Source organism: Jaculus jaculus, chromosome 17 (assembly GCF_020740685.1).
Source record: "Jaculus jaculus isolate mJacJac1 chromosome 17, mJacJac1.mat.Y.cur, whole genome shotgun sequence".
Taxonomy (NCBI): domain Eukaryota; kingdom Metazoa; phylum Chordata; class Mammalia; order Rodentia; family Dipodidae; genus Jaculus; species Jaculus jaculus.
The window spans coordinates 19,154,705-19,166,555 of NC_059118.1; the positions used below are offsets into that span (position 1 = coordinate 19,154,705).

The 11,851-nt window shown below is 50.2% G+C and overlaps 1 protein-coding gene across 2 annotated transcripts in view; it reads left to right on the top strand.

Moving 5' to 3' along the window:
- Positions 1 to 10,784, top strand: part of Mapkapk3 (MAPK activated protein kinase 3) — a 37,943-nt gene extending 27,159 nt beyond the window's left edge. For both annotated transcript variants that reach the window (XM_004664287.3, XM_045137047.1), the window contains exons 4-11: positions 969 to 1,033; positions 1,362 to 1,441; positions 4,029 to 4,152; positions 5,308 to 5,383; positions 6,113 to 6,237; positions 7,176 to 7,261; positions 7,541 to 7,621; positions 9,427 to 10,784. In XM_004664287.3, coding sequence (XP_004664344.1) covers positions 969 to 1,033; positions 1,362 to 1,441; positions 4,029 to 4,152; positions 5,308 to 5,383; positions 6,113 to 6,237; positions 7,176 to 7,261; positions 7,541 to 7,621; positions 9,427 to 9,579 — 790 coding nt within the window. In that variant the 3' untranslated portion in view covers positions 9,580 to 10,784. The remainder of the gene's footprint in view (positions 1 to 968; positions 1,034 to 1,361; positions 1,442 to 4,028; positions 4,153 to 5,307; positions 5,384 to 6,112; positions 6,238 to 7,175; positions 7,262 to 7,540; positions 7,622 to 9,426) is intronic.
- Positions 10,785 to 11,851: the final 1,067 nt, after the last annotated feature.

Genomic DNA, 11,851 nt, shown 5'->3' on the forward strand with positions numbered 1-11,851 from the left:
CTAGGGCTCAGTCTCAGCCTTCCTTAGACCCTGGGCCCCTTGCCTGGGGCTTCAGTTTCTCCCTCCTGTCTCCCTTTCAAGTCCTTTCTCCCTCCGCAGGTTAGTCAGCACTTCAGATTTGGAGTTTAGATCTTGGCTCCACCACCCACTAACGAGGAGACCGTGGGCAGCCACTAATCTTCATAATTCACATGTTAAATGTGAAGGAAGATTTTAACACGATATTTACCCTGAGCTTGACTCTGTTCAAAGTGCCCCCCGCCCTGCCGTATATTACATATTCAGTCTTCATGACGCTTTGAGGTTATGTTGTTATGCTCCCTAAACGAAAGAGAAAGCCGAAGTATAGAAAGGGGAAGGAACCAACCCAGGCTCACACGGCAATGCAGTGAAGGGTAGGGCCCAAGGCATAGCCCACACGAGGCGCTCAGAGAGCAGGGGGTCATGAAGGGGATAACTGACATCTCATTCTGCATTTGGGGAAACACATGTGGATGGAATTGGGACTGCCTAAGACCTCACAGCCATGTAGGCCCTGTTCTACTGGGAACACAGGGGCTTTCTAGCAAGGATGTGGTTCCACCACTTTCTTTAGACAGAGGGAGGGAGGAAGGGAGAGAATTGGCACACCAGGCCTCAACCACTGAAATCAAATGCCAGACACTTGCGCCACCTAGTGGGCATGTGCGACCTTGCGCTTGCCTCACCTTTGTGCATCTGGCTTAAGTGGGATCTGGAGAGTCGAACATGGGTCCTTAGGCTTCGCAGGCAAGCGCCTTAACCGCTAAGCCATCTCTCCAGCTCAACTTTCTCTTTCTTTGAGAGTTCAGAGCAACCTGCCTAAGCTGACATCCCACCATTTGCCTGGCTGTCCAAGGCACAGGGGGCTCAGACCTCAGATTCAGTGCAGGGCAGGTTAGTGATGCCTGATTCTTTCCTTCTCTGCTTACAGTCACCTTCTCTTACAGTATGGAAGGTGGTGAGTTGTTCAGCAGGATTCAGGAACGAGGTGACCAGGCTTTCACTGAAAGAGGTAGGTGCGGGCAATGGAACCAGAGGGGAGTTGAGAGTTCAAGGACTGTTACGTGATGCTGGCAAAGCTACTCTCTGCACCTCTGTCTTTCCATCAGAACAAGAGAGGGCTGGACAGTATGTCTCATTCCCGCATGGGTTTTTGTGAGTCTGCAACATCTCGTTAGAGGAAACCGGTATATCTGGATGGCAGTCCTGGGTTGTAGGACTGCTGGTCCCATCCAGTGCTGGCCTTCCATTCCCTGCCCAAGAGAAGACAGGAGTGGGAGCCCTCGGATCACCTGACTTTTGGCTGGCATCAAGACCCCCTCCTCTCTCTGTTTCTGCAGAGGCTGCAGAGATAATGCGGGACATTGGCACTGCCATCCAGTTCCTCCACAGCCAGAACATTGCCCACCGAGATGTCAAGGTGAGCTGCCAGGACCCAGGAAGGAAGCGATCTCCCACTCACAGCCCTTGATGGATCCCAGGATGTATTGGATGAAGGCTGAATTTGTTGGCCTCAGCTTCCCAGACTGGAATTTTCTTCTCAGACTCTCTTCCCATCAATATGATGGCTTAACCTGATCATGAAAGCCCCTGTGTTCTCAGTGGTACAGGCCCTACTTGGCTGTGAGATGTTAGGCAGCCCCAGCTCCAGATGACCTGACCTTGGATTGGAAAAATAAAAAACAAAAACACAGAGTCATCCTGATAGTAATGAATATAACTGACTGTCTAGCTCCAGTCAGCCAGTGTGCTCTGGTGAGGCCTCCTTTTAAAAGCGTTTTAGGGCTAGGAGATGGCTTAGCAGTTAAGGCGCATGTTTGACTCTCCAGATCCACATCAACCAGATGCACAAAGGTGAGGCAAGCACAAAGTCGCACATGCTCACTAGGTGGTGCAATCATCTGGAGTTCAATTTCAGTGGCTGAGAGCCTGGTGTGCCAAATCTCTCTCTCTAAAATTAATATATATATATATATATATATATATATATATATATATATATATATATATACACATACATACATACATACATACATACATACATACATACATATTTCTTCAAGGTAGGGTTTCACTTTAGCCCAGGCTGGCGTGGAATTCACTACGGAGTCTCAGGGTGGCCTGTAACTCATGGCAATCCTCCTACCTCTACCTCCCGAGTACTGGGATTAAAGGCGTGTGCCACCACGCCTGGCTAAAAAATAGAAATATTTTATTTATTGATTTATTATGAGAGAGAGAGAGAAAGAGAGAGAGAGAGAGAGAATGGGTGTGCCAGAGCCTCTAGCCATTGCAAATGAACTCCAGATGCATGCACCATCCTGTACATCTGGCTTGCATGGGTACTGGGGAATTGAACCTTGGTCCTTAGGCTTTGCAGGCAAGTGCCTTAACTGCTGAGCCATCTTTCCAGCCCTGATAAGGCCTGTTCTAATCCTTTACCATGTATGTATGATAGGGGTCATTACTTATTTCACAGACAAGCAATCTAAGGCAGAGAGAATGAGAGAGGGGGGGGTAAGGGTCTTGTTTACAGCTGTGCAATTGCTACATTGAAATTCATTCATTTCTTCACTTGCTCATCAAGTTTTGTGACCAGACAATATGCCAGGCCTCAGTCAGGGCCTGCCTAATGCCACCATATACCAGAATTTTCAGAAGAAAAAAAAAAAGCCATTTTCTAGGCATTAGAGGAAGGAACCCAGGTAGTCTCAAAGCTGGGCTTGTTTGTCTTCCTAGTGGATTGGATTAAATATTCTAGAAGCATAGTGCTCCAAATTTCCTTTCCTGATAAGATTGGGGGCCCTCCGGGCAACCCCACATGTACACTCCCACATGCATGTGTATACATAAACTTGAACATGTGAACCACCATCAGAGCAGAATGTCTTCCTCTTTCTTCCCCAGGCCTGGAGCAGCTCCCACTTGGCTTATTTCCTCTTAAGCCACGGTCTAGGAGAGCTGAGGGGCCAGCCACTCTGCATTAGTTTCTTCCGCTAGTACTGCCAGTCCGTATAGTTACCCTTTGGCTCATGATACATATGGAGCCAAACCAGATCCACCTGCTAAATCCTTGCTTTTCTTTGGCCCCAAGTTGTTTTTTTCCTAAAGGGAGAAAAGCCTTCTGCAGTACAAATGCCTGTACTAAACCTGCTTCTCTGCATTTTTTTTTTAATTTTTTTCGAGGTAGGGTCTCACTCTGGCCCAGGCTGATCTGGAATTCACTCTGTATTCTCAGGGCGGCTTCGAACACATGGCGATCCTCCTACTGTTGCCTCCGGAGTGCTGGGATTAAAGGTGTGCGCCACCATGCCTGGCTTGCTTCTGTTTTTATTCTAGTCCAAGGTCAGATCATCTCAGACAGAACCCAAGAAATAGCTTCCACTGGCTCCAAACTGGAGCCCAGTCCTTCTACCCAAGTTTTGCTTGGGCATCCCTCCTGTTCCTCAGCATGGGTCTAGATCCTATCTGTTCATCAGAAGCCAGTTTGGGGGCTGCCTCTTCCATGGAGTCCTGCTGGCTGTCCCCATCTGTCAGGCCCATCTGTGCTTTGAAACCAGAAAGGTTGCCTCTGTGTAGCTCCTGGGGTCTGAACTGGGGCTGCCTGCTCCCCCAGCAACCTCAGGTGGGCTGGCCCTGCTCACTTTGCAGGTCTCTTTTGGGGCTGCGTGTGGGACACGTGCTTGACACACTTGCCTTCTCCCACAGCCTCGCTCTGGCACGTCACAGCATTCATCGAGCCAGGAGCAGAAGTTTCTGCCCGTAGGCTTTCTGTGGAACCTGGTCATTCACCGTTTTGGTTTAAACACCTGCCTCACTTTCTCCTCTGTCACCTTTCACTCACCTTTGGTCCATGCTCCTGGTGGCCAAGACCCGAGCCTTCTTATACGATGGACCTGGCTCACTGTGCATTAGTCAGGGAGCCGGTGAAGGTTACCTTGGGAATCACTCTGCCCCCACCTAGTAACTAATGCTCCTCCGTTGCTTTCTTTCTTTTCTGGGCGCAGCCTGAAAACCTGCTCTATACATCCAAGGAGAAAGATGCCGTGCTTAAGCTCACCGACTTTGGCTTTGCCAAGGAGACCACCCAAAATGCCCTGCAGACACCTTGCTACACTCCCTATTATGTGGGTGAGTCCTGCTCCCATGACTTGTACCTCCCTACCCTGCTACACTGATGTGGGATGGGGTAGCCGGTGGGTTGTGGAGATTAGAGAGTTAAAGCTCAGTGAGGAGGGAGGGGGAGCACCCTGTCTGTATGGAGGCGGGTGACGTTGGGGGGGGGGGCGAGGCCGGAGGCTGCAAAAATATTCTTCCAAACTTCAGCTTCTGCTTTTGAAAATAGATCCAGGAAAATTCTGGCTGTGGCCTGTGAGCTGAATGACATCACAGCAGCTCTAAATATATACGTGATAAAAGGCTGCCATCAGCTCGGGATGGAGCCCAACCGCGGTTGTTTTTCTCCAGTTTTCGCCTTCCTAGGATTCATATTCAGAAAGTGGGCAGGTCTTTTCTCTAACATTAGAGCAATTCAGGAGAGCAGTCACCTGCCTTGTGGGAGAGGGTCTCTTGAGCCCGGCCCTGCGGGGGGAATAGGGGTGTGTGTACATACTGATGCTTCCTGGATAATCTCCAGGCCGTCCCAGGATTGGCAAAGCCTTCTGCAGCAAGTTCCTATTCCTGATACTCGAACGACGATGAGGGCTCTTTCCCATCAGGAGAGGCCTCAGGGAGGGCTGCCAATGGGGCAGGAGGCTCAGAGGTAGCTGAAATGACCGTTACTGGGGCATAGTCTTCAGTACTTTCACATAGAAATTTTCTGGCCTAATGACCTCATTCCATAGATGAAAAGGTTGAGGCCCATGAGTGAAATGCAGCGTTCTGCTCCTGGCTCCTCCTTGCCTGTGATCTAAGCTGTGTATCTGGGGAGGCAAGGGACGTAGCACAACTACCAGACAGAGGCTCTCTTATCAATGGCAGGACCTTTACCAATATCTGGGCTGGCTTTCACTCCTTCCCTCCCTTACTAAGTGGAGACTGGCAGAGGGATCCAGAGGAGTTAGGGGGCTGTTTGAAAACAGTTTTTTTTTTTTTTCTTCTGGAAACTGCCTCTTCTCTCCCAACTTCACACACATGCTGCCTTCCCGGAAGGTGCCAGACGCTAGTCTACTCTGCCCTAACTCCCAGCCTGGGCACCTGCTTCTCACCTTGCCCATTGTTCCGACTCTTTCCTGGTTGCCAAAACCCTTGGAGTTGAACGCTCTCCAACGCCCTCTGTTCTGGCAGCCCCTGAGGTCCTGGGTCCAGAGAAGTATGACAAATCATGTGACATGTGGTCCCTGGGTGTCATCATGTACATCCTGTGAGTACTATTCTTTTTTTTTTTTTTTCAAAATTTCATTAACAACTTCCATGATTATAAAAAATATCCCATGGTAATACCCTCCTTCCCCCCACTTTCCCCTTTGAAACTCCATTCTCCATCATATCCCCTCCCCATCTCAATCAGTCTCTCTTTTATTTTGCTGTCATGATCTTTTCCTCCTCTTATGATGGTCTTGTGTAGGTAGTGTCAGGCACTGTGAGGTCATGGATATCCAGGCCATTTTGTGTTTGGAGGGAGCACGTTGTAAGGAGTCCTACCCTTCCTTTGGCTCTTACATTCTTTTCGCCACCTCTTCCGCATTAGACCCTGAGCCTTAGAAGGTATGATAGAGATATTGCTGTGCTGAGCAGTGAGTACTATTCTTGACCCCCGCCTCAATATTCTGCTTCTGTGTCACCATGCACCCTCAGTGGCATTCTGCTCCCTCCCTCCCATCGTGTCCTTACTGAAGGGCTTCATGGGTCTCTCCTAGGTAGGTAGTTGTTTTTCCCTTCTGGTGTCATGGGACACCATTTCTTGAGGCTGCCTGAGGGCCTTTTCATGCCCAACCTGATGGTGTTCCTGCAGTGTAGCCAAGAGTCTAGAGGGCTGGTATTGCTGTGGTATCTGTCTGTCTGGCAGCTGAAGGCTGGGGCAGAAAGTGGTTCTGTCCCAGCCCTGAGCTGCCTCCTAGGCTTGTGCTGATTGACCTCCTCCATTTCCCAGTCTGTGTGGTTTCCCACCCTTCTACTCCAACACGGGCCAGGCTATCTCCCCAGGGATGAAGAGGAGGATCCGCCTGGGCCAGTATGGCTTCCCAAATCCTGAGTGGTCAGATGTCTCTGAGGATGGTGAGTGAGCTTCTTGGTCCACCTGCTCTCCCCCACCCCAACCCCCAACCCATGGCCTTCATTTTGGGAGATATCCCTTTGGAATCAAATTGACCAGTACCCAAATCCCAGCTGTGACCCTAAGCAAATCACCTAAGCTCTCTGAATCTCCGTTTCTATAGCTCTCAAGTGGGTTTAAAACTCACTAACATGTGATGTTTACATACAAAATATATCCATACCTAATAATAATTAAAAAAATTCAAGCATCTTTTTTTTTTGTTTTTTCAAGGTAGGATCTCACTCTACCTGAGGCTGATCTGGAATTCACTATGTAGTCTCAGGCTGGCCTCAAACTTGTGGCAATCCTCCTACCTCTGCCTCCCAAGTGCTGGGATTAAAGGCATGCAGCACCATGCCCAGCCCTAAACATCTTAAAAACAAACTTACCTCCCCAGAATACCCTCGGACTTCTATTGTTTTGTTCGTTTTTTTTTCAATTATTTCTGTTTATTTTTATTTATTTGAGAGTGACATAAAGAAAGAGAGAGAGAGAGAGAGAGAATGAATGGGCACTGCAAACGAACTCCAGACATGTGCACCCCCTTGTTCATCTGGCAAACATGGGTCCTGGGGAATCGAGCCTCAAACCAGGGTCACTTAGGCTTCACAGGCAAGTGCTTAACCGCTAAGCCATCTCTCCAGCCCTTTCGTTCATGTTTTATCCTCTAGGGACCACAAACAATTCTGTCCTGTGTTAGGTCTTTATTGTTGCTTTAACAAATGATCCTACACATTTAAGGGCTTAAAACAAGAAACAGGTGTGAGCTCACTGTTTCTCTGGGTGAGGAGTATGGGAGCACCTCTCATCTTGGCTGACAGAGCTTATGGTCTGTGAGGAGGGTTGAGGGACTGTGATCTCACTGCTCATCATGTGGGACCCCCCCCCCCGCCCCCAGCCAAACAGCTGATCCGCCTGCTGCTGAAGACAGATCCCACAGAGAGGCTGACCATCATGCAGTTCATGAACCATCCTTGGATCAATGTAAGCACTTCCTCCCCTGATGGTGGGTCTGGAATAGGGTTGCCAGGCGGGAGGGTGGTGGCTCTGGAGGTCTGGGTGCAGGGCTGGAATGGGCCCTTGAGCAATGATGTATAATAACACCCACTTACAGCTTGGCTTGGCCACTGTCCCGGGCAGACCACTTCACGTCTCTGAGCCACCATTTCCTCATCTGAGACTGGAAGAAGGGGTTGGGATTAAGGTTGCCAATGGTTCTATATGGCCCCAGGCTCTAACCCATGGACTTGGGGCTCTTTCTAGCAATCAATGGTGGTGCCACAGACCCCACTCCACACAGCCCGAGTGCTGCAAGAGGACAGAGACCACTGGGATGAAGTCAAGGTGGGTAGACTCTGCCTTGGTGTCTCCGTAGTTTCCAGGGTGGTAGCTCTAACCCAGAGGATGGGGTGTTGGGTGACGGCTCCAGGGGTCCAACCAGGGCACCCTGAGCACTGAGCTGCATTTTGCTCTTCAGGGTAGTGATCCTGGCTCACTTCCTTAACAAAGAGTTTGACGCCCAAGAATTAGCAATAACCTCTCTTAGGATCAACAGCATTTGGGAAGGTAGACAGCATTGTTTTAAACTTAGCAATCTATTAGGTTTGACCTTCTGGGATGGCAGCTCAGTTCCCAGGGGCACCCAAGGCACAAGCTCAAGGCTCTGGGCCCCCGAAGACCCAGCAAGATGGTATTCCCTGCAGGCCTGTGGCTCTCTGTCTTCCTTGGCCTTGGTGTGGTCTCAGGAAGCCACCACTTTTCTGTGTAAATAAACTCAGTGTCCGCCACAAAGAATCACAGGGAAGATTATGTGATAACAAGGGGCTTGGCCCAGGCCTGGACACAGAGTGGGTGCTAAGGCAGCGCAGGCTATCATTGTCAATCACCGATGTTACCGATGGGCTGCCCTGATAGAAAGATGGTTTCAAGTCAAATCCATCTTGATTTTTTAATAATATTTTATTTATTTATTTATTTGAGTGAGACAGAGGCAGACAAAAGGAGAGAGAGTAAGGGCACAGCAGGGCCTCCAGCCACTGGAAACAAACTCCAGACACATGCACTATTTTGTGCATCTGGCTTACGTGGGTCCTGGGAAATCGAACTTAGGTCCTTTGGCTTTGCAGGCAAGTGCCTTAACCGCAAAGCCATCTCTCCAGTCCCTATCTTGATTTTTTTAAAAGTTTTTATCTATTTATTTATTTGAGAGAGTCAGAGAGAGAGAGAGAGAGAGAGGGAGAGAATGGGCACACCAGGGCCTCTAACCACCGCAAATGAACTCCAGATGCACCACCATGTATATCCGGCTTATGTGAGTCCTGGGGAATCGAACCTGGGTCCTTTGGCTTTGCAGGCAAGTGCCTTAAGTGTTAAGCCATCAGTCCAGCCCTTGATTTCTTTTTTTAAAATAATTTCTAAAATTTATTTCTTAGAGAGAGAGAGAAACATAGAGAATGGGCACATCAAGGCCTGTAACATTGCAAACAAACTCCAGTAGCATGTGCCACCTTGTGCATCTGGCTTACATGGGTTCTGGGGAATTGAGCCTGGTCTTTAGGCTTCACAGTCAAGTGCCTTAATTGCTAAGCCATCTCTCCAGCCCCATCTTTATTTATTTATTTTGGTTCATTTTTATTTATTTATTTGAGAGCGACAGAGAGAGAAAGAGGCAGATAGAAAGAGAAAAAAATGGGCGCGCCAGCGCCTCCAGCCATTGCAAACAAACTCCAGACACATGCACCCCTTGTGCATCTGGCTAACGTGGGTTCTGGGGAATGGAGCCTCGAACTGGGGTCCTTAGGCTTCACAGGCAAGCGCTTAACCACTAAGCCATCTCTCCAGCCCCATCTTGATTTCTTTTTTTTTTTTTTAATTTTTTTTAAAATTTTTTATTTATTTATTTGAGAGTGACAGACACAGAGAGAAAGACAGATAGAGGGAGAAAGAGAGAATGGGCGCGCCAGGGCCTCCAGCCTCTGCAAATGAACTCCAGACGCGTGCGCCCCCTTGTGCATCTGGCTAACGTGGGACCTGGGGAACCGAGCCTTGAACCGGGGTCCCTAGGCTTCACAGGCAAACGCTTAACCGCTAAACCATCTCTCCAGCCCCCCATCTTGATTTCTTAATGCTCCTATGGTATCTGTCTGCAGGAGGAGATGACCAGTGCCCTAGCCACCATGCGTGTGGACTATGACCAGGTCAAGATCAAGGACCTGAAGACCTCCAACAACCGACTCCTCAACAAGCGGAGAAAAAAGCAGGCAGGCAGCTCCTCAGCCTCGCAGGGCTGCAACAACCAGTAACTCACGGGGCCAGGAAGGAGCCCGAGTGACAAACTACAGTGTGCTGAGGCTCTGGCCAGACTATGCTTTCAACAAATGGATTCTTTTGTTGCTTTAGTTTGTCATTTGGTACTCCAGGATGGAGAGCCCTGTGACCCAAGACCTCCTTCTGAGCCCCTAGCCCAGAGAGCCCAGGCCTTAGAGAGCAGCTGAACCTGGGAGCTGGAAAGTCTTCCTTCTGCTGCAGCTGGCGTTACTTTGGCCATGTGGCCTGAGTGATGCCACAGTCTCACCCTGGGAAGTAGCCTTAACCTTCTAGGCCACTGAGAGTTGCGGCTGGGCCTTGCTTCTTCTTCCTCCATAGAGACACCACCTGTGGAGTGGGCAGATGGGCCTGGCCTGGAGAAAGGCATCCGGCCATTGGTTGCCATAGTGACCAGAGACCATGTTGCTGTCTGTGAATGCAAAGCCAGGGAGGTGGGGGGAGGGGCAATCAAAGGTCCACTTCTGCCTTTTTGGGGAGGCTTGTCTCTCCTGCACTGGCGGCCCCTTTCAGGTTCACCCCTCTGGGTCTGGCTTCCCTAGGTCTGGGGAGGGGCGTCTCCAGCCCTGTCTTGCCGTAGCTCTAGTCTACATGGTATTCAGCTCTCCTTTGTACTTCTCCAAAGCACTGTCACTACTCCCCATCCAAAGGGTAGCTTATCATCTCAACTGTGGGTGGGTGTGTGTAGGGGGGGGGCATTTTTAACCATTTTTTCCATTTTGGAAAAATGTCACTGTGACAAAAGTTCCCCCCTCCCCGCCCCCATCCCTTCCTGCTCACTAAATCCCAAAATCTCAGGAACAGTTTCCCTGTGCTAATGGCAAGGGCCGCCTTTTGGTGTGCTTTTGTGAAAGGGGATGAAGTCTGGCTCTCCGTTAACCGGGGCTCTCTTCCTGCACTTCTGTGCCAGACCTGAGGCGGTGGAAGGTTGCTGAGCCATGGCTCACAGGGTCGTCGGAGCAGAGAGGTTCCTTCCTTGGCTGACGCAGGCCTAGCTAGCCTTGCCCTGCCCAGGGTAGCCTTTGGGTGCTGAGTGTTTGACATGAGGCCTGCTAAGTGCCTGATAACCCAATCTAGTTCCTGACTCCTCTCAGTAGCCGGGGAACCTCAGACCATGTCGGCTAGGACAATGCTGCTTGGGTTTTATATTTGGATATTAATAAACACTTTTTTTTGGACTTTTTTTGGGGGGGGTCTGATTCCTGGGTTTCTCTTTGTCTACATGGGTGGACAAAAGTTGCTGAAGGGTAGCTGGGCACCCCCACCAGTGATGTCACTCTGGGTGAAGAAGGTACTGTGGGCCTGGTAAACATGCCAAGCCTAGTCCAGCACCACTATGCCTCACTCCGTGAGGAAAGGTCACAGGGGCTGAGGGATGGCAGCTGCCCCAAGCCCCTCGCTTGCTACAGCCCCTGTGCACTGTGTGTGTGTGTGTGTGTGTGTGTGTGTATGTATGTGTGACACCCACCCCAACCCTGACTGTGCCAGTGTCTGCCCACAGTGGCCACCCCCAGCTGTGTGCCAGCCTGCTGAAGGGCAGGCAGAGTGCCTGCTGCAGTGCTGAGCTATTTTCAGAAGCTGCCAGATTTCATTTGGCAGCGAAAATATCAAGGAGGGGAGGAGGCAGGATGCTGGAAGACTGTCTTCGCTACTCCAGCAAGTGAGCACCCTCGCCCCTTGGGAGCCCTTGAGGGCAGCCTCAAGGGGGCCCTCACAGTGGCTCTTCTCCCCCAGCTTCAATCTTGAAACCTTCCAGTTTTCCCAGAGCTCATCTGGCACAGGCAGCTCTCACTCCTCCGCAGCTGCCCCTCTTCCCTGCGGGCATGGGGGAGGGAGGCAGAGATATTAGAAGGCAGGGGACAGGCAAACACGGAGGAGATAGTCTGCCGCCTTCCGGCCCAGTGACCTTGGACAAGTCCCTCTGCTACCCTGACCTCTATGGCCTCAGCTGTGACCTGCAGATGAAAGTACCCACCTTGTGGAGTCTGTCATCCAGGGAATATGGATGGTTGATATTTGTGAAGTACTCATAGGGGTGACTGGAAGATGATGTATGGCCAGCCCCCATTAGCCACCCCAGTATCCTTAGCCCTCTGAAAGGAGAGAAGAACCTGGACTGATCTGACGAGCAGGAAGCTTAGTCCAGCCTCCAATTGACCTTTGGGACTTTGTATTAAAGAAAAAGAAATTAAACTGGGACTGGTGACACATGCCTTTAAGCCCAGCACGTGGGAGGCAGAGGATTATCGT